General features: G+C 38.6%; 1 protein-coding gene across 2 annotated transcripts; it reads right to left on the bottom strand.

Annotated features, from left to right (window-relative positions):
• Nucleotides 1–5,901: 5,901 nt before the first annotated feature.
• Nucleotides 5,902–16,077, bottom strand: LOC149786600 (zinc finger protein 593-like). 2 transcript variants are annotated; one of them, XM_089978228.1, is made up of 4 exons: nt 15,793–16,077; nt 7,485–7,707; nt 6,768–6,830; nt 5,902–6,098 (listed from the first exon to the last, which is right to left on the bottom strand). In XM_089978228.1, the coding sequence occupies exons 2-4, from the start codon at nt 7,676–7,678 to the stop codon at nt 5,960–5,962; spliced, it is 396 nt and encodes a 131-aa protein (XP_089834354.1). In that variant the 5' UTR covers nt 7,679–7,707; nt 15,793–16,077; the 3' UTR covers nt 5,902–5,959. The 2 variants fall into 2 exon arrangements, with proteins under 2 accessions (XP_089834354.1, XP_089834353.1); XM_089978227.1 differs by lacking the exon at nt 15,793–16,077 and adding an exon at nt 13,017–13,101.
• Nucleotides 16,078–23,326: the final 7,249 nt, after the last annotated feature.

Raw genomic sequence — 23,326 nt, 5'->3', positions numbered from 1 at the left:
ACAAAAATAATACCTACATCTTCTTTATGGTGGCGCTCACCAGATAATATGTACTTTTGAGAGAGTGACGTATGTAAGGTGAAGTAGTTCACATTTAAAACATGCACAGTGGAGAGAATGTTTGCATACCTCTATGCTACATTAATGTAATGTGGATGATATTTCTTTTGGATATTGTACTTTTGGAAATTTTACATGATTTAAGCACAATGCTGACTAAAAGACTGCTCCATTGTGTTAAAAAATCAGTCTGAATTAGTCTAAAGTACACTATACATAGCAGCTATTAAAATAGGGAAAATGAATTTTGCCAGACTAGACAATACCAGCTTCTGAAAGTGCAATAAATGAATTACCAAATATATAAAATGTAAAAAAAGTTAACGGCTCTTTTTTATACAATTTACCTCTGAAGTTCAGGAAGTGAAAATGACCAAGTAGAGCTAGCACTTTTTTGAAAGGTGCACATTTGAAGTAAGGCCAAGCTGTATACTCTATAACCCATAGTACACCAATCAATCATACACCAAAATAAAGGGAATTAAAGGTTCTTTGCATTATACCTAAGATATACAAGGTCTTTTTTAAATAGCCAGTATAACCAGTGAGGAAAGCCGGGGACATTCTTTTTCTTTAAAATCCTAACCCTATGCAAAATGTGAAACTGTATAGCGCCACCTTAAAGAAAATAAAAAAATGTTTGCAATTATTTTTTTTTTTCTTTCATGTAATTATGTATGATGTTCTGAATAAAATGGTACATTCATATTGATGTTAAGCATGAAAATAAGCTAATTAAGATCATTTTTCTCTTGCTTACATAATTTCCATGAGGTATGTTTGTGTGAGTAGTGACCTTAATTATGGGGAAATTAGAAGACTTAGAATATAGGAATAGAGTCAACTTAAATTTAAAACTGTTGCAATAAGTGACAGAAATATATGGTGAAAATGTTTCTTTTCATTTATTTGCAATGAAATAAAAAAATAAATGAAGAGAAAGTGAATTCACTTCTTCCATATTAAACAATAGGCAAATATTTTACACTTTGACCTTTGACCTTTATGAAGCTGATGAGTTACCTCCCTTTTCTAATTGTAAAATTCATTGTTGATATCTCAGAAATAATTCTGGCTAGTTTCATGTTCCTGTCATTCAGCATAACATTGGTTGCTATGTTTACAAAATGTAATGTGCATTCTTAAAATAGCTCACTTTTATCATGGGGGGGGGTAGGCTGGACTTGTTAGAGACTCTGACACTTATAAATACTGTTCTGTGTGGAAAAAGGCAGGAGAATTATTCATAAGGATTGTTTTGATGCTTGCGACTTAAATGTTTCAGCCATATAAATATAATTAAATCATACAAAAATAATACCTACATCTTCTTTATGGTGGCGCTCACCAGATAATATGTACTTTTGAGAGAGTGACGTATGTAAGGTGAAGTAGTTCACATTTAAAACATGCACAGTGGAGAGAATGTTTGCATACCTCTATGCTACATTAATGTAATGTGGATGATATTTCTTTTGGATATTGTACTTTTGGAAATTTTACATGATTTAAGCACACTGCTAACTAAAATGACTGCTCCCTTGTGTTAAAAAATCAGTCTGAATTAGTCTAAAGTACACTATACATAGCAGCTATTAAAATAGGGAAAATGAATTTTGCCAGACTAGACAATACCAGCTTCTGAAAGTGCAATAAATGAATTACCAAATATATAAAATGTAAAAAAAGTTATCGGCTCTTTTTTTATACAATTTACCTCTGAAGTTCAGGAAGTGAAAATGACCAAGTAGAGCTAGCACTTTTTTGAAAGGTGCACATTTGAAGTAAGGCCAAGCTGTATACTCTATAACCCATAGTACACCCATCAATCATACACCAAAATAAAGGGAATTAAAGGTTCTTTGCATTATACCTAAGATATACAAGGTCTTTTTTAAATAGCCAGTATAACCAGTGAGGAAAGCCGGGGACATTCTTTTTCTTTAAAATCGTAACCCTATGCAAAATGCGAAACTGTATAGCGCCACCAACACCATAAAGGGTAATGCCATCTTGCTTCAGCCTTAATGTTCTCCAGTTCAGTTTCAGTGATTGCAATCCCTAACACCATATAGGGTAATGCCATCTTGCTTCAGCCTTAATGTTCTCCAGTTCAGTTTCAGTGATTGCAATCCCTAACACCATATTGGGTAATGCCATCTTGCTTCAGCCTTAATGTTCTCCAGTTCAGTTTCAGTGATTGCAATCCCTAACACCATATAGGGTAATGCCATCTTGCTTCAGCCTTAATGTTCTCCAGTTCAGTTTCAGTGATTGCAATCCCTAACACCATATAGGGTAATGCCATCTTGCTTCAGCCTTAATGTTCTCCAGTTCAGTTTCAGTGATTGTAATCCCTAACACCATATAAGGTAATGCCATCTTGCTTGATCTACCACCAACTCAACGTAACATTTTTAAAAATAAACTTACAAGGCATTAGCAATCATTTCACCTGCCATGAGAAACTACAAGTATCTAAATATTGCTTCTTATACTTTTGTTGTTTTGGACCTTTTAAGTGTCCCATTCAAGTTTCTTTTTCCTGGACAACATTTCCAGACTAAGCAAAAGTTTGATCATGCAGATGCTTTACAGGAACACAGGTGGATTAAACCACATGAGGTTCACCTGATTAAATTAGCCTGGTTATCGGACTAACTCCACTGTATCTTAAACCCAAGTCTAGACCAAAGCTGGTAAAGACAACTGCATTTTCATATATTTGCTACTGTTCATCATGTCTGTGGTTTAAAGGTTGTTACAGTAAGCCTGATGATAAGGTCATGAGAGTTGGCAGACTGTCATTGGTCAACATCATCTGATGATAAGGTCATGAGGGATGGCAGACTGTGATTGGTCAACATCATCTGATGATAAGGTCATCAGGGTCAGCAGACTGTGATTGGTCAACATCATCTGATGATACAGTCATGAGGGTTGACAGACTGTGATTGGTCAACATCATCTGATGATAAGGTCATGAGGGATGGCAGACTGTGATTGGTCAACATCATCTGATGATAAGGTCATGAGGGTTGGCAGACTGTGATTGGTCAACATGCACATCATCTGATGATACAGTCATGAGGGTTGGCAGACTGTGATTGGTCAACATCATCTGATGATAAGGTCATGAGGGTTGGCAGACTGTGATTGGTCAACATGCACATCATCTGATGATAAGGTCATGAGGGTTGGCAGACTGTGATTGGTCAACATGCACATCATCTGATGATACAGTCATGAGGGATGGCAGACTGTGATTGGTCAACATCATCTGATGATAAGGTCATGAGGGTTGGCAGACTGTGATTGGTCAACATGCACATCATCTGATGATACAGTCATGAGGGTTGGCAGACTGTGATTGGTCAACATCATCTGATGATAAGGTCATGAGGGATGGCAGACTGATTGGTCAACATCATCTGATGATAAGGTCATGAGGGATGGCAGACTGTGATTGGTCAACATCATCTGATGATAAGGTCATGAGGGATGGCAGACTGTGATTGGTCAACATCATCTGATGATAAGGTCATGAGGGTTGGCAGACTGTGATTGGTCAACATGCACATCATCTGATGATACAGTCATGAGGGTTGGCAGACTGTGATTGGTCAACATCATCTGATGATAAGGTCATGAGGGATGGCAGACTGATTGGTCAACATCATCTGATGATAAGGTCATGAGGGATGGCAGACTGTGATTGGTCAACATCATCTGATGATAAGGTCATGAGGGATGGCAGACTGTGATTGGTCAACATCATCTGATGATACAGTCATGAGGGTTGACAGACTGTGATTGGTCAACATCATCTGATGATAAGGTCATGAGGGTTGGCAGACTGTCATTGGTCAACATCATCTGATGATAAGGTCATGAGGGTCAGCAGACTGTGATTGGTCAACATCATCTGATGATAAGGTCATGAGGGTTGGCAGACTGTGATTGGTCAACATCATCTGATGATAAGGTCATGAGGGTTTGCAGACTGTCATTGGTCAACATCATCATCTGATGATACAGTCATGAGGGTTGGCAGACTGTGATTGGTCAACATCATCTGATGATAAGGTCATGAGGGTTGGCAGACTGTGATTGGTCAACATCATCTGATGATAAGGTCATGAGGGTTGGCAGACTGTCATTGGTCAACATCATCATCTGATGATACAGTCATGAGGGTTGGCAGACTGTGATTGGTCAACATCATCTGATGATAAGGTCATGAGGGTTGGCAGACTGTGATTGGTCAACATCATCTGATGATAAGGTCATGAGGGTTGGCAGACTGTCATTGGTCAACATCATCATCTGATAAGGTCATGAGGGTTGGCAGACTGTGATTGGTCAACATCATCTGATGATAAGGTCATGAGGGATGGCAGACTGTGATTGGTCAACATCATCTGATGATACAGTCATGAGGGTTGACAGACTGTGATTGGTCAACATCATCTGATGATAAGCCAAATATGTATCAAGTTTCATAACAATACCATGTAAACTGCATTCCCAAATTCCAGCTGTAAATCACTGTGATAAAAAATCCAGGTTGTAGAAAGAGTTGCCAGTATGCACATCCTTAAATAATTACAATGATATGTACCAATTTGTACAACTAGCAATAAAAAGAAAAAAAACTGCAAGTCAAGTTCATGAGTATCTGTCCTACACTGCATGCTGCTGTAGAACAAAATGGACAATAACTCCAAGGAACTGCTAGAGCAAAGCAATTTGTCAAAATGCGCAGGACCTTTGGATGATGGATATGACATGCACCAAGTTTCATGGTGATCCATTGAAAACTGCAAGACAAATTGCATACAAATTTCTGTCATACACCACATCCAAGTAATAGAAGATCAAAAACATATATATAAAAAAACCAAAACAAGAAATCACAGAAGCACTGAGATTTGTCTTTATGCATGATGACCATAATACTGAAAAAGTTTCACGGCAATTCATCAAAACCTGGGGGCCAGCTGCATTAACATGATTCTGTCATACATTTGAAAAGGGCAATAAAAATGAAAGAATAACGTGATTTGCTGACATGTGCATCTTTAGACGATGACCATTATATTTATAAAGTTTCATGGTAATCCTCTGAAAACAAACTATTTGCACTCATAGGATTCCAAAAATTCTACACCACGCCACAAGTCAAAATGGGCAATAACTCTAACACAAACTGCAAGAATCAATTGATTTGCTGTTGTGAACATGTTCAGATGATGACAATATTTCACAGGTTTCACTGTAATCACTGAAATCTATGTGTCTAGTTTCATTATTAAGATTCTGTCACACAATTCATCAATTTGCAGGACAAAGAGGGCAATAACTCCAGAAAAAAAAATTCAGAATCAAAGTGATTTTTTTTATATGCGCATCTACAAATGATGACCATAACATTTACAAAGTCTGACGGTGAGCCAGCCACAAACAGTGACTAGTTGCATTCACAAGAGTTTGTGAAAAATTGCTTTCAGCTTGTGGTGGAAAAAAGCCAATAACGCTTTATAAAAATTACAGGCTCAAACTGATTTGTCCATCAAAAGCTCACAAAATAAATAGAAACTGCAGAAGCAAAGTGATTGGTCAAGATGCACGTCTTCAAATAATGACCATACTATTTACCAAGTTACACGGCAATCCATCAAAAATTGTGGAACTAGCTGTTTTCAAAGGATTGCATGACAGATAGAGAAGGACAAATGGATGGACATAGGGATTCCTACCATGAATATACCTCTGCCCTCAGTCAGGCTGTCATCATATCATATTAACTGTTTTCTGAATATTATAATATTACAAACTGCATTCTTTATTCAGCTTTATTTTAAAAAATGCAACAAAAAAGTCACAGAGAGCTAAATTGTTATCCAACTTCTAATGTATCCATGTGTCTAGCTGTCTGTGTTTCTACAACCACTTTCTTGGGAGCAATATAGGATCCCATTCCTGCAGCCCTCTCTGCTTCTTCCTGTGTGTATGGTTCTATCTGAAGAGCTTTTATCCTGTAAGGTAAATAAGAAAGGAAAAAAGGTTAAATGGTTATCAGGAAAACTGTCATAAGTCTTAGTTAAAACAATATAATAATTTTTCAAAGAGGAAAATTGTATCTTCAATCAGGTTTTATGACTGAGAGTGTACAGATCCTCTGTGATGCAATCACGCCAGCATTTAAAATAAAATAGCATGAAATGTATAGTCTCCATTGTTACATCCACCTTCAACATTTCTTATGTTTGCATTTAGTGTTTTTGTGAGAGTGGAGAAAAGTGGACGATGTCAAGATCATAATTACTACATTGAATGTAAGATTGGCACCATATTCATTTATGAGCATCAAGACACGATCGTAAGTCTTTTGGTGAACACCCTATGTCAATTTGACCATCCATTCAAAAGGACTGGAGATAAAACTCGTTTGAAGATGGATGCCATAATGGATGGCAGATCAGCATCATTTCCATGTACAGTATGTATGTAGACATGCATTATGGTTAATGTCATATCAGCACACTTATATCTATAAAGGACTGCACTAAGGTTAATTGATGGCAAATGTAAAGATTCATCCGATTCTTTTATCACATGAAAAAGTGTAAATTTCTGTATTAGTTCACCATCTACAGTCTTGCATACAAAGCAAGGCTGAAGAATGGATAAATTCTTGCTCGTACCTTCTCTTGTGAGGTTTACTTCTAAAATGATCCTTGAGAGCAGTGTCACTAATGCAATGCTTCCTGAAACCAAAAAGACAAAATGGTAAGTTTGATGAATCAAGATGATTTTATTATGGTGCTTGCGAGATATTTCCACACCCTTTTACGATGCCCTAGTTAATACACATTAAAAGTAAAGCACTTAAAAATTAAACACAAAATTCAGAGTATTTGCTTAAACAGGTTCATCTTCATCTGAATGATTTTAATACCGCATAAACAAGACTCAAAATAAATGCAGGTATATGTACACAATGTGAATTCAAATTTACCCTGGGTACAATTTAACAAGCCTAGCAAAACATTATCCATTCCCTAAGAAAGTTCATGGAACTAATAAGATAAACCACTGAGTACATATGTGGTGTTCAAAACAATAAACTTTCAAGCCGTTGCCACTGAAAGTGTGAGAAAACCTAAAACACAAAGCTTTGTAGTTTCATAAAAGTTCAATCACACTTTAGCACATTTTATGGAGGTTTTGTTTTCTACAACTGGTACAGTATCACCTGTAGAAAACAAAAAATTTGAATAATGTATGGCAATCTGCACAAGGGTAGATTCAGATCTGCAAGCATTTGAAAGTGCAAGCAGATCGGAGTCTTGTATTCATTTTAATTTTGATTTCAATGAACAAATGACTGTGATCAACCAGTGAACATGTACAATACTCACGCACAATGAAGACAGTAAAACTGAGCAGCCCCTGGTTTATCATGATCAATTTCTGCATTCAGTAGTTTTTCTGCATTTTCTTCCTTCATATCTTCATGTATCTGATCAAGATCTTTTGTCTTTCGTTTTGTACGGTACTTTTCCTTTAGAGGTTTGTCCCCCTTATGCTTGCGCTTCCTAGCAAGTCGCCCCATTGTTTTTGTTTTGCGAAGTCAAAGCTTTACTGGAAAAAAAAGAAAAAAAAGGAAAATTAAATTATTCAAATCTGTTTTATAGACCACCTGCTTATAAAGATCATTTCTAGATGTCCCCAAAAATGGTTGACTGTTTTAAAAAAAAACAATTTTTTTCAAAAACGATTTCAGCAGAAATTTTTGCTGCTTTAGTATCATACAATACATACACACATAATTTCTCATTTTCAAGCTATGGGATGCATAAGCATTCATGTCTCCAAGTAGATTTCCTATGCTACCACTCCTTTCTATCATGAATACTATAATGGCTTTGACAATCTTCCCATCTCCTTCACAATACAAATTTAAATCCTTGGAGAAACTGGGAATTTTTGGGGGTTATTGGAAATTATCAGGAGTGCTGTAAATTGCTTTAATTAGGAATCCTGTATGGTTTTGAAATATGTATCAGGATTCAGCCATTTTAATTCCAGACAGGCGCATAATTTTACTCTATGAGCAACCGCCCAAAAGTCCCAGAGAGAAGCAGGACAAATTTATCATGATCGAACTGAACCATATGTCATGCAAAAGTCAACAATATCAGGTCTTTTCACACTACAATTCATAGTCCAGAAGAGTTAATGGAGCTGGTGCTGATCTTACATCCCAATACGACTGTTCACTACAGAAGTACATGTAATGACAATGGAGACTTGGACTTCCTATTAAAAACTTTAGCTACATGAAGACAAATTTTTCCCATTTGGAGAGATAGTTTCACTGTATATTATGACACAGTATAACAGTGCTCAGTACTATGTGTGGGCCTCTTGTCTTTCCCTTAAAGGTTGAGTTAATAATCTTAGCACAGATGTTTCTGCTGAAGTTAGCAATCACAACATTATTACAGTGTATGGCAAAAATCAGGTACTTAGGAAAACTTAAAGTAGGATAAAAGTCTCAACAAGTGCTGTGATGCTTTTATTTGTATCAATGGCCAAGCAGTCACATATTCAAATGGTTGACAAGCAGTTACAAATTCAACTGGCTGACAAGCAGTTACAAATTTAGACCATATTCATCACTGAAATCATGTCTGGCTTCAAAGGGATCTGACCGATGAAGAAGCATACTCCAATGCAAAAACAGACCAAAGACCAGAAATGAAAATGAATTACACCAGAAGCACATAGTTCCATATTTGACTTGTCAACAAACATTAGTTACTGAGCAGTCAAAAAAAAGGAAAGACATATAAAGATTAAAAAGATGAATTGGAAAAAATTAAGAAAGAATAAATTTCCAAAATGTGTCACACTTGTGGATTTGCTAATTTCTAAAATCACAAGACCGTTCCGACGGCCTAGTGGTTAGAGCATCCGCCTCGGATGTGGGAGGTCATGTGTTCGAACCCCGGCCGAGTCATACCAAAGACTTCCAAAAATGGTACTAACAGCTGCCTCGCTTGGCTGGCCTGGTGTCAAGATAATATGACTGGGTGGGACATCATGCTTCATGTCTGCAGCATGATGCCCCAGTACTAGGCATCACTATTAACTGCTACATTGCAGACATCGTAGCGATATGACTGATTTTTTTTTTTAAAGCTACGTTAAAATATCCAAATCACATCACATCCAAAATCCTAGAGTAATTGTAACAAATTGCCATAAGTCAAAATTGCAGGCAAATCTAATGTATAACAGTATACTTAGCAAACATGCTCAAGGAGTGGACAAAGTAAGAGTCCTGGTTCAAGGAGTGGACAAAGTAAGAGTCCTGGTTCCAAAATTAAATAATAATTGTTTTAGGCTCATATTATTTCATAAGAGAGAAACCAGACTATGAGAACCTAGACATTTTTATGAATCATTAGCTGAAACCAGAAGTTTTTGTGTAGTATCCTGTTTTTGTCAATCCATGCTTGTATGAAACACTGGCAGATGTTATTTTTTTTTACGATAGTGGATTAAAAAGTGGAATCAAATTTATGGTCAAGGCACAAGAGAATAAATCATTTCAATATGTGATAGAATATGGAACACTTTAGGGCTGAGAGCAGGGCCCCGAGTGGCTGAGAGGTCTAAAGTGCTCATCATTATGGATCACTGCCATCTCATCTCTGTCTGTATGGGTCCAAGTCTTGGGCTTGGCCAATGTGGGTATGTGAGAAAGTCTGCATGTAGCTTCTCATGGGTCGGTGGTTCTTTCCAGAGATTTCCAGTGCTCTTCCTCCACCTTTTATACTGGCCGCCGTGTATAGCCTATTTTGTGCTGAAAAATGGTGTTAAACCCTACAACAAGAACAACAGGACTGAAAGCAATCAAGACATGAAAGAAATGTGGAGATGCCTGTCCAAAAGAAGGGGCCCCAGGTGGCACAGTGGTCTAAGGTGCTCACCTTTACAGATCACAAACATCTCACCTCTGTCCACGTGGGTTCGAGTCTCAGGCTCAGATAGCATGGATATGTGAGAAAGTTTGCCAGTAAGTTCCATGGGTCAATGGTTCTTCCCAGGATTTTCTGAGTTCTTCCTACACCTGATATGCTGATTACCATGTATAGCCTATCATATGCAGAACATAAAACAACAACAACTGTTTAAAAGAAAAAGATTCTCACAAACACCCATAATACTATATTCTGGAAGGAAGAAAATGTAATCTAACAAACATTTATTGGGTTTTACTGCAGCCAAGACTGTCAGACTGGTCAAAGTTTTGTAGAGTTGGCATCAGGTGTTTTCCGGAAGGAAATGGTTATGTTATATTGATTTTAACATGAGAATAATCTTAAACAAGCACAGAATGTTTCTGATCATAACAAAAGCTGGACACTTGGTAAAATATGATTTCTTAATGTGTCCCAAGTGATGCTTATCAAAGTGAGGTGTCAAAATACAAGCGTAATGATTCTTTTGATGAAAACGATAAGGTATTGATGGTAAATTAAAATACATCTTAATCCCCAATCTATTGTGACTTCATCTAATCTAATACTAGAGTGATGGTCATTTTGTAGATGTTGAATTAATAAAAGAGAAGTGCCAAAAATACACAGGTTATCCTACCAGCTGTGTGTGTGTGTGTGATTTGGATTTTTAATGTAGCTTTAACAAAATTGTTAAAGCTACATTAAAAAATACAAATCACACACACATACATATATAATATGCACATAGGAGAGTTTTACTAAACGAAGATTGGAAAGCAATACAAACGGATGACAAAGAAATAAAATGTACAATATTATATCTACATTAATTAACATGCTCAATTGCTCATATATTATAGATGAATATATGAAAACAGTACATAGTGAGGGAAGTGCAAATGAAAACAACGATTCTTTTTGCATATATGTAGCGAATTACTACGTGTTACTAAGGGTCTCTCAATGCTTTGTCCGAAAACAGTATGGCGGCAGCCGGGCACAATGATGTTATGGTCTATTTTTAGCACAAGGTAGATTTAAGTACAAGTGCCATTATGCCTGCTGTAGTTGTTCCAGTAGGTGTAATGGTCTAACCTACAATAGCATTTTCAATCCAGAAAGCCAAAATGACCTGGACTTAAACAACTTTGAGCTGAATCGACCCCATAAAATTGCAGACTGAAATGACATGGTCTGAAATTAAGCGGGGTAGAATTGAACCTGGTTCACTGAGTGGGTTGCTGAGAACAACCTCAATAATTTACATTTCTGAAGCATCTGGAGGGTGGAGAGGACAACATAAAAAATCTAATCTGTGTTGCCACCCAAAATATTTACGGGTTTATCGTTGTCTTCAGTATTAGCAAATTTGAAATTTAAAGCAATCTTTAATTCTCTTTGGCTTTTGACATGGCAGAAGCTCTGGTGCAATATATCTGGACAATGATTAGAATAACATGGGCCAGTATAGATGCTTATGATTTACCAATAAACACGTACTATAATATTACATGTGCATAAGATAAATTGTAAGGAACAATAAGAGCCTAGAGTGGCCATGGACGGAACTCAAGAACACCGGACACTTCTTTGCACACACGCAAAAATGATCACATTAAAAGCTGGACAGACCAGCTGAAAACCAGATTGTCCAATGAATGGCTACCCTATATAAGCCCCTGCTTCGGCACTGTACATGTTTGTTTGAATGCTGGCTGATTCGGCCCAAATGACGGGCTTATTCGGCCCAGATGACAGGCTGATTCGGACCATGTGAACTATTATTTAAAAAACGTGAAACACACACATTATTTAGTTTAGTAGTTATTACTGTTTTTGCAGACATACTAAGAGAATATAAAAAGTTGATATTCGGCTTTTAAATTTACGTAAGACAGTTGTTAGCAAATTTCTAACCGAAATCAGAACAAACCCCATATTAACTGTAGCATTTAGATTTTTTCAACCAAAATAAAGAATATATAAATATAAATGTAAATAAAATTTTAATGCTCAATGCATTCAACTTTAAGGTTCACTACTTATTCAAAATTCGACACTTTACAGATACATTATGAATTAAGAAAAACATTAACATACGTTGCTTAAAACAAATATTATTAAAATATAATTCGTCTTACGAGGTCCACGAAAGTAGAAGAATATAAACATATGATATTGACGTGTGATATTTTATCGAACTAAATCAAAAATTGTACAGCACATCACTTTCTCCTTTAAGATTAAGTTTTATGTAGTACTATTATCATACAGCAAAATAGCATAAATAAATTCTACATAAATCTAGCAAAGGCATAAACCTACCCAGGCCTGTATGTGTGGACACAAATAATGTAAACTCTGATCAATATGTATGAATAAATGTTGCCGCATGGATTTTTGTCCCCAACAATTTGCATACAATTTAATGATTGATTCCTTAAATGCATATCTGAACTGCTCAACGTACCTGGGAAATGAGATATATCGTGTCTTAAACAAATGTAAGTGTCACATTTAAATCTCAGACGAAACTTACTGATATTTCACATGGTCCGAATCAGCCCGTAATTTGGACCGAATAAGCCTGGTCCGAATCAGCCTGTTACCGTTTATGGTCTTATTCACCCGATTTCAACATAGCTATGATATCGCTATCCTCAACACGAAGATGGGGCACAGGGGCTCCTATCACTATTTATAATTTAACTATCAGTCATACATATAGTATAACCTATAAAATAATAATATATGTTTGACTATAATAAATGTTAAACTATATAAGCAGCGATACAAGCCCCTTCTAATTACAACTATCTATCAATCAGTTCATTGATGTACATAAAAATGTTTTATGGGGTCTCCCAGAGCCAATATTTTGTCGTAAAAATAAAACGTAAGTCTAAATTCAGTTTTTACCAAACTTTCTTTTCTTATTTTCAGATTGCTCAATCCAGACACGTGAATGTACCGTGAAGAGCTTTTGTAGGGGAGGTAACTCTTACAATTGTGGACTAAAAAGTGTAAAACGTGCCGGTGTAGACCCAGAGGGTCAGAATTCAACGAGGGTCAAAATTTAACACTACACCGGTACCAAACATCCCCGTACCCAAAACACACTATCTCAGATAAATCTTATAATTAATCATGAAATAAACATTTTATTTGTTAGGATTACTGTTAAATACGTAGTTTTTAAGAAAATATATATCTTTCTATTGATTTTTCTTCGTATTTTTGCATGGAATAATGTGTTTTCTGGTGACATAATCCAAACGATAAAAATTTATATTGTTGACACAGATCACGATATTTTATGTTTTCTTTATTTCAATAAACATGTTAAACTATAAACAGTACATGGTTAGTGGTTAGATTAATTGTCATTGTTTTGAATAAAAAATATATAATGTGTTGAAATTCTTTCTTTCTTTCTTTCTTTCTTTCTTTGCTTTCTTTATTTGATTCCCTTACGATACGGCCAAGGTTGCACACTTGGGCCCAACTACATTGAACAAATTGTCCAATGATCTTAGACACAAGGACACTGATCTCATCCAAGAGTGCTCTTAAAATTCATATATTTCGACTACAAGAACAGACCTAAAGACTTAATAATATTTATTTCCTTATTATTATCAGCATGCTTTTGTTTTGTACTTTCATTTTGTTTGTTTTTGTAATCTTGTCGTTGTATATGTTTTAAGCTTGGTGCTCAGCATTAAAAGGTTAGTGTTAGGACTGGCCGGCCTGGTGTCAGGATAATGTGACTGGGTGGGACATCATGCTACGTGTCTGCGGCATGATGCCACAGCGCTAGACATCACTATAAACTGCCACACTGCAAACATCGTAGCGATCTGACTGAAAAATTGTTAAAGCTACGTTAAAAATCCTAATCACACACACACACACACTCACACACACGTTTTAGTGTGTTATGTAATATTGTAAAGGGCTTAAAGCTTCTAAAGATTAGAAGGTGTACCAAGTCCATATTATTACTATTAATGTTAGTAGTAGTAGTAGTAGTAGTAGTAGTGTACTTTCTTGATAGTCTAGTTACAAGCTAATTGGTTAGTCAATTGATGTTCCCTTTTGCAGTCATGTTTTAGCAACATCCATCACAGTTGAGGAATTTCAGATTATAGTTGGTCCTCGTTTTCTTTACCGGGTACATTGAAGAGTTACTAACAGATCAAAACCCAAACGAAGCAATTTTTCAAAGAACAAAGTTATAGGTTGTCAGTATTCTAATATCGGCATTGAAACTATTTTTAAAGTTGTGTAAGTAGTAAATGGGGATACCGTAGGGACTAGGGGACTTATTATTAAAAACATGGGTTTTGTACCGTAGGGACTATAGGAAAAAATCCGTTGTACTATAGGGACAACATAATGTTATTTTCCCATAGTCCCTAGAGTACAAATAACTTTACAAAAAATCATGGGCATTATAGGGATAAGGAAATTGAACATGGGGGGAAAATAACATTAGTTTCCCATTGTGGCTCTACAGTCCCAAGGGAATGGAACATGGATGGGTTTGTATAGGGACAATGGAAATGTAACATAGGAATACAGGACCAGTACTTGGGGGACAATGGGACTGTAACATGGTGGGTTTGTCAAGGGACAATGGGACTTTAACATGGGTGGGACTATAGAGAGACAAAAGGTATTAGGACTGTCTAGGGACAATGGTAAAAATCACGCTAGAAACAAAACAAACTCTTGCTTTACTATTCACAAACCCCTAACCAGGGTGTATTGCCTATGTTAAATTTCCCCTTGTCGACAGGGACTGTCTAGCGACAATGGGAATTTAGCATGGGAATTTGAACAGGGATGGGTCTGTATAGCGACGAGGGAAAATGAACATGGGAATATATCTTGGGTTTGTATAGCGTCAAGGGAAAATGAACATGGGAGATGGAAATAACACAGACAAGAGACAAACACTGAGTTGACAAGCCAAATCTAACCCCAAGCTCTATTATCCACACAGAAGGGGAAGGTTAAATAACCACACACTCTACTGTCCACACAAACGTACGTGAGGGCATACAAAATTCAATCATATACTATCAACACAAACGTACGTGAAGGCATACAAAACCCAATCATATACTTTTCACACACGCTACGCTGACAAGCTAAAAACATAACCACAATCTATGGGCAGGGTTATACAGTACAATGTCACTCGCGTCATTCTTCAACATTGTTACAATTTTTTTCCGAACGTGTGTTTTGGTTTTAGATTTCAGAGTTAACCATAGGCAGGGTTATACAGCGCAATGTCACTCACGTCATTCTTGAAAAAGCCTTGTGTTTGTTTCCTTTCTTGAAAAAACGGTAGATCTAAGGTTAGAATTTTTCCGTGACACATTGCAGTGCCAAAATAAAGAGAAAGCTACGATACCTGAATTGTACAAGCTCGTCCACTCCAGATTTTATTTCACCCACCGATTTACTGATTTACAATTTGTAAGGATGTAAGTGTTTCAAAAAAAAAAATTACATGACAAACGGAACATTTCACAGAAATAGGGTGACTACTGGTCACAATTTTGGAGAGGTATCTTCACACGGGAACAGATACCTTTAAGATTTCAAACAACACTACTATGACGGAGAGAGAGAGAGAGAGAGAGAGAGTTATTCCTACTGTAGAACATATCAAGACACTTACGTTTGTTTTTACAGTCTATTTTCGTGAAGAAAGATTCAAAGAAACACTCATTCCACTCAGATAATCACAGCCATAGAAAAATTTCACCATTATTAAATATCACCAGAGTGAACTGCAGATTTAGGCAACTAAAATTCCCTCCTTTTTTGATAACGTGGATGTAAAGTTCTCACAGAATAGTTCATCCAAAATATGCTGTGATGTATTTGACTATAAAACTGATACAATTTCTGCGGGATCGCCCAGGGTACGATTGTTCTTGCGTTAGTTTTACTTTTTTTTTTTTTTTTTTAATCGACTAGCAGTGAGACACGACTTGTCTCGACACTGTGTGAAGAGATACTGAAGTCAATTCGTAGTGAACGCGGTCAGAAAATAAGTCTAGCCAATGAAATCGTTTATGATGAGCGATGCATTGTTTTGTTCGAAGTTAGTGTGGCAAAATAATGCCTACGCTCTTGCATTGTTACCACTGCAGTGCAGACAGAGTGAATATGAACTTGAATCGATATGTTGTGTATTGTACCATTTCTTCTAGCTGTATCAACTACTGAAAGGTCACAGTACTGGTTCACTTTTCTGAAATTGTCAATTTCTTTTTTACCTCACTTAAACATTTTGACATACACACTCACATAGGTGAAGTCAGAAGTGTACTGAGTGGCATGGTTTTTTTTTTAAAATTGTGAATCTGGGGTTTTTATGAAGCAAATAAACTAAAGTATAGTGAACCTCAAGGATGGTGACCCAAGCTGTCTGTCTATTGATGCGTGCATTTACTCATAAGAAATAGGACTTCTAAAATAACAAAGATATACGGCAAGCATGATTAGAATGAACACATCGGCAGCTAACTGTAGGAACAAAGGGGGAGTTTTCCTTCACGTCCGTGTAACTTAAAGTTTCAATCCTCTTTCAAGACAAACTTGTATCCTTTTGTAGGGCTTGAAATAAAAAACTGAACAAACGTAAGCACTTTGCTCTAGATATTTCCTTTTGCAGCAACAGATCGAGTCGGAACGCTAAATTAGTGACATGGGAGGGATAGAGAGAAGTCAAAGAGCATGAATCATGATACCCGTAGCAAAACAAACGACAAAGGCATTTTTTTTTAAAAACACATTTTTATTCAAATCACTTAACACTAACAATTCACAATTTTTTTTCAACAATAATCATTCAATTTAACAATAAACATTTTTTTCAACAATAATCATTCAATTCAATAACAAACATTTTTTCACACTCTTTTAGGTAGACAACATGGTGAATGAAATTGAGATTTCCACTGTTGCAAGTCATTGAGTCATGGATGGACACTACGTTTCCTAGCTGAAGACAAAAAAATAAGCATACTAGTCACAAAATCAACGATTTACTTTCTCATCGTTTCTAGAAAAATCACGATCAAAATAAGTCACTAAATGTTCTATTGCTGATAATAAGTGATCAATTTCGATCTCGACTTTCTCTTTGAATTTGTCAAAGAGGGCTTTGATGTAATGGATTTCTTGAGTCGTTAATGGAGGACAGAAATGTTCACGCAAGTCTTTATACCACCAACGTAACACGTCTTTTTTAAACAGACTCCAAGCTTCGTCCAGATATTCGTTGAATTTTTCTTCTTGACTGATGTTTTGACATCCATAGAAATCATGCTTCATCCATATCGTAATTGTGTCTGGCAGGTATGTAGCACAGTAGGAGACCAATTGCTGTTCTTGTTCTGGACATCTCGACTTGATCACGATGTCCTTTTCGTCTTTGTCTTGGGATTCTCCTTCCACGGTCTCCTCACATTCCATCTTCAAAGCTTCTCCACTAGGTAAAGAGGGAGAACAGTCTTCCATGCTTCTAATAGTCTAGTATGACTTCTCTCAAACTGTTGATTTCTAGGGCATTGTCAAATTCGGCATACAGGAGGACGTTCACTGTGTGATCTGGAGGTGGATTTGCAAACTGAAGTTCCACACGAATCTGGCCGGATTTTATAGGGTGGAAATGTCCCTCGTCGCTGCCTTGGTCTGGAGTGAAATCAAAAGCCCACAAAGCATAGCCTCCTGCATAATCCTCGTACGTAATACCGTGACTGGTGTTGGTTCCTAAGTGACCAGTGGCTTCGTACAGGGACAAGTACGATCTCAAATAATTCCTGTCACCAAACTTAGGTTCGAAGGGTCTGGTACACAAGGTCTTGCCATTGCGACTGACTTCGATTTTGGCTACGTTGTAATGTTGAAACTGGAAAGGGTTTTCGTTGTGAAGTCCATTGAAGGCTGAATTCTTGACGATACCAACGATCAAACGTTTGGGTAATTGTCCTTGGAAGAGATGATCTTCGATCATGGATCGCTGTCCAGCAGGAATAGTGAACGTTTTCACTTCCACTCTTCGTATCGGATACTTGGCGGTGGTTCTGCTCAAAGTGTGACTGATGTCGTTTCCAACTTTGGGTAACACTTCCACACGACGCACGTAGAGCCTGGCTTTTTGGATGATAGTTTTGTATTCGTTGGCATGGGCCATCAAATGGAAAGCGGCACTGCTACGATTCAGTCTCAGGCGGACATCCACTCCGTTTAGCAAATACTTTTCTTGTAACCACATGTCCAAATGCAAACGATCCATCAGTTCTAAACTTCGCCCTTGCAGAATTTTCTTACGACGGTCATTAAACCCCACATTGTGAGGATCGTCATCTGCTGTCAGGACTGTGTTGTTAAACGTGTTCTCACCCGCTGTGTCAGGTTTCCATACCACGCAAGCATCCAGATGAGTATTCTTGACTTCTTTTCCGTACGTCAAGAGATTTTCCAGGTAGGCTCGATAAGGGTAAGTATCCATGCTGCTGCTGACCAGTTTGTTATTCAAGTACAAGTCCACTTCGCTGAACAAGGAATGCATGAAAAATTGTTGACAGGAGCTACTCTAGCATCGGCTCCTGGATTGGTGTTGTCCGTTTTGATCACTTTGACTTTCAAGTACAGGTAACTGCTATTCAGATTGATGTAATCTTCGGGTTGACCTTTGATATCAAACTCAGTGGGAGCTGATTCCGTCAAAAAGGAGACGGGATGAAATTCGACCCACTGGGATTCTTACATTGTCATCATGGTAGGGGGCATGGCAAAGAGATCTAGTTCCGACTTGGAACAGGCACAAGACTCTCGGTGTATCATTTTTCTGTGTCTCAATAATTTTTAGTAATCAAAAACGTCTAAGTCTCGAACGGTTCTTCTTTTCTTTGTCTTTCTAGCTTTAGAAGTGTGAAGACTGGTGAAGGGGTGTTTTCTTCGTCGCCTTTTTCTGCCGTGTCCTTGCTGTGGAGTCAGAGAAGCGGGAATGCCTGAATCGGTAGCGTTCAGGGCATTTATAGGTGTTTCTCGTCGACCCAAAATGTCTTTGCCCGTTTGCAGCAAGACATTTTTGCCTGCCCTCAAGAAGGCTTCTTTAGGGTTTTGTTTGTCGATGATGACATTTTGAAGAAATTCTTTGCCTTGCGTCAGTGCGGCATCTTTCAAGGCGTGCAATCCTCGTGTCACCATCGGTTTCAAGACGGGAGCCACCGAACGAAAGGCCGATTTTAACATATCTCCTAAACCGTGTACTCGCTGTCGAGCAACCCCTCGGTACACTGGATACATGACTTACGAGTCGTGAGAGAACCGTTTTCGAAAGTGAAGTTTCACGGTGACTTTTCCTTTGGTGAATGGAATATTTTGTCCCAGATCTCCTTTTATAGCAATGTTGACAGTGTCCAAATACGACTTACTGACGGGCAAATAATGAGGATATACAAATTCGCGGTGAACGTGATAAGTGTTTCCACCTTCCTCGTCAGCGATCGTGGCAGAATCCACTTTGAAAGGAATGACACGCAGTAACGGTGCGGAGGTGTGTCCCACCACATTGTACTCCACCACATCGGAGTACACAAAGATCAAATTCAGTCATTGGTTCATTTCTACCGGGGAACGAAATAACTTGCTAAAAGAATCGTTGTCGGAAATGACTGCTAGCTCACCTTTTTGCTCAAATTTCTTTCTCATCTCCATGTCCCCGCCCAACATGCCAAACAATTCAGGACAAAATAAAATAGATATCGTTTTACCTCCCTCAAATTTCACCAGGAAGCGACGAGCTACTTTGTGGTACTCCAGGGTGACACTTTTTCTGACACTCTCCAAAGCTTTAAGAAACACGCCATTAAACCTGGAGGCTATGGTTCTGACCAAATGATGACCACTAAAATAATAGCCTGGGATAACGAACAAGTGGTAGGTCAACTTTTGAGTTTTGTCATCATAGGTTTTATTGTCATATTTGACATGGGTATTCAGGTACTTTTGCATTTGCTCGTCATGAACGTCCACCGTAAAAAAAATTTTGATTGGGAAGGACATTGAGGACTTGGGTCGGGTGAATGATTTCTACTAAAGCCACTTCCCAGTGGACTTCGTGATCTAATTGGATGGCCTGAGGTAATTTGGCCGTGTAACAGCACAAAGTGTTGTTGGGAAACAACTCCATAGAACTGTCACTGGGTAAGGTTAAGTAAAATTGGTTAGGATGACTCATAATTCCAGAGTTCTGTGACTGTCCGAGGGGTTACTGGAAGTCAGAGGAGTGTCTCCGCCCAAAATGGGGTTATTGTTGTTGTTGGAGTGGTGACTGGCACTAGCACTGGACACAAAGTTCCCATTGTTCCCGTTCGAGGAGAATTTCAGGAAGGGATTGGGAAGCAGGTAACCGATGCAACTGCTCAATAAAATGGTCCACAATTGTTTGTCTCCTTGTTGCAAACTCAGATTGGCAATGGCTGCACCGATGACACAATACACCACGAAGATCTGGCAGAAAAAGACGATTTGCGTTTTAGGCACACGTTCTCCACACCACACCCACAAGGGTTGTTTTTGTAAATCTTGGAGAGAAGAACTGGGTGAAGGAGTGGTCGACGTAGCTGCGTCTGTGTGAAAGGGCATGATGGTCACTTCTTTTTATAGTCGATGACTTGCGAAGCGTCGATCCAAGAATCAAAACTGGGTGGATATCCTTTCCAATGTACTTTGACTTCTTTGACACGTCGTTTGCCCACTTTACGGGTTCTGCGTTCGAGAATGCTTTCGATGTCGTACACGTCGTCTTCTTTTTTGGTGACACGTTGTAACTAGGGTAAGTAAAACGTTCCTTTGAGTACTTCTCCGTTCATGTCTTCCAATTTATAGACGGCAGGATGACGGCCATGCACTCGTCCAGTGACACGAAACAATTCGGTCGTCCAGTTAGGTAACTAACCTTTGTCGAAAGTGCGTTTGGTTTTGCCAATGCGTACCCAATCTCCTACGGCCAACACTCCACTTTTCTTGGGGACAGCCCTCGTCGGGGACGTACCAAACAGGCGCTCAAACACCAACACTTCGTTCTCGGGAGTCACTTCTTGCGGGGCACGTCCGATGCTTCGATGGTAAGATTGGTTGTACGCTTGCACCAGGTGCGGTAAGATGTCGATGTACTTCAGAGTGTGGTGATGCGTAAAATATTTCTACATGCGTTCTTTCAAAGTGCGTTGAAAACGTTCCACGATGCTAGCTTTGGTTTCGGGATTCTCGGTGGTACAAAAATGAATGTCACGTTTCTTTAATTCTTTTTGGAAAGCTTGGTTCAGAAATTCGGTACCTTTGTTCGTTTGCCATCGAAGAGGGTGATGACCACTTTGTTTCAACACTCGTTGCAGGGCTCGCACTAACTCGCTGCTCGATCTGGAAGTCAAGGGTACGACCCAGGCAAATTTGGAAAAGACGTCGATGACACAAAACAAATATTTGTAGCCACGATTGTAGTTGGCCAAATGAGAGACATCGGCTAAATCGGCTTGCCATTGATGATCGATGCCTTCCACTCGGGTGCGACTTCTGGAAAACTTGCGTCGAATGGGTTTGTGTAAAGTGTAGGTAGCTTGTTCTTGTAACCATCGTTGCACTTGAGGTAAACGGAGACTTTTCAGACGCATTTTGGCAGCACGATACAATTTTTGAACTCCTGCGTAACCTGCAGGATGCGAGGGATCGTACTAAATGCTGGCTAACACCTTCTCCATTTTTCTTTGGTGTGTTAATAAGTCACCCACTCTTCGGTGATGCTACTTTGGGTGGGACGATAGGGTGTTTTAGAAACGGATTTACGTGTCCGATGGGCTACGGGAGTAGAAGTCGAAGGTAGTGGTGCTGGAGGTGGCAATGGAATGGCTTTGGTCTTCTTTTCTTTTTTCACTTCTGGCTTCCCTTCTTTCTTTTTCACTTCTGTCGAAGGAGGAGTGGACATCATCTCTTTAACCCAAGCTTTCATTTCTTCTCGTTGGGGTGTGGGGGACGGGGTCAACAAGGATGCTGCAATCTTACTAGAAATGGGTGCTGCTGACGGTGTTTGAAACACTTCTCGCATCTCTTCTTCCTCGGGTCTTCGTGGGGTAGCATCTCTGGTGACCCCTGGGGATGGTAGTAGTGGTGGTGGTGGTGGTAGTGATGATGGTGCTGGACTTTTCATCAAGGTCTTAAAATCTTTCAGAGTGGATAGAGCTGTTTCGTCTAAAGCTTTTTTGGTGAAAGAGTTGCAGTCGTTGCAAGAGTTGACCGTACTTTTGCGATTTTTCTGTTTCGGACAAATCGTGGCGATCCATTAACGACTGCAATTCGTGTTGTAACTGGGACATCTCGGTCAAATGGGGATTGGGAGGTAAATGCGGGGTGCGTTGTTCTTGCCAACGATGGTATTCCATCCATCGTTTGTAAGGCACTAAAGCTAGTTTTCGTCCTTCCATTTGATGTCAAGGATCAATTCTGAGATCTTGGGACTTCAGAGGTCCTTTTTATCTTGCTCCCACCAGTCCTCCCAACATGGTTCCCAAGATTCCTTTCAGCAATGGGCCTAACAAGAGGGGTAAAATTCCTCCACGTTGCACCAACATCTTCTTCTTTTGTCTAATTGGAATTTTCTTTTGAACCATTTGGCAAAGAACGTGACGATGTTTGCCTAAGCATTGTTTCTGGTGTTTGGACAAAGGGATCGTGCCTTTCAAGACGTTCAAACAACATTCGCACACGGTATCGATGACCTCTTTGGAGGCTGATTGAATGAGTTTTTTTCGTAGGAGTGGAGAAGCTTTGGACAGGACAGACAACATGTCCCCATGTTTGACTAAACGAGGAGGTAGTCCTTTCCTTTTCTTTCCTTGGGGTTTAGAAGAGGGATGTTTTCTGGGGGGTGACATCTTTGGTTCTTCAGGAGCACAAAAACACTGATACCCGGGCTTTGTCTCAGGTCAATTTTATACTGGAACGCGTCTCCACTGATTGTCTTTGCTTCGTATCAACTTGAGGACAGGCATCACACGTCGTGGAGGGGTTCGCAACGGACTAAATCGAGTAATTTCTGGCTTGAACAAATCCAGTAAACTCTGTAACATGCCCGATCTCTCTTGGACTTTGATTTTGGGAACAGGTACTTTGTGAGCAGCGGCCACTGGCACTAAGGA

This window comes from Sinohyriopsis cumingii, chromosome 12, assembly GCF_028554795.1.
Source record: "Sinohyriopsis cumingii isolate HCF-2022 chromosome 12, ASM2855479v2, whole genome shotgun sequence".
Lineage (NCBI taxonomy): Eukaryota > Metazoa > Mollusca > Bivalvia > Unionida > Unionidae > Sinohyriopsis > Sinohyriopsis cumingii.
This window is presented reverse-complemented; position numbering and strand designations above follow the sequence as displayed.

What these genes read in the sequence shown, in the direction of transcription:
- LOC149786600 (XM_089978228.1), bottom strand. Translation starts at nt 7,678, where the DNA reads ATGGGGCGACTTGCTAGGAAGCGCAAGCATAAGGGGGACAAACCTCTA. An exon ending in TTTTACTGTCTTCATTGTGC is followed by an intron (nt 6,831 to 7,484) that starts GTGAGTATTGTA and finishes TTTTGGTTTCAG; the next exon opens with GAAGCATTGCATTAGTGACA. An exon ending in AGTAAACCTCACAAGAGAAG is followed by an intron (nt 6,099 to 6,767) that starts GTACGAGCAAGA and finishes TTTACCTTACAG; the next exon opens with GATAAAAGCTCTTCAGATAG.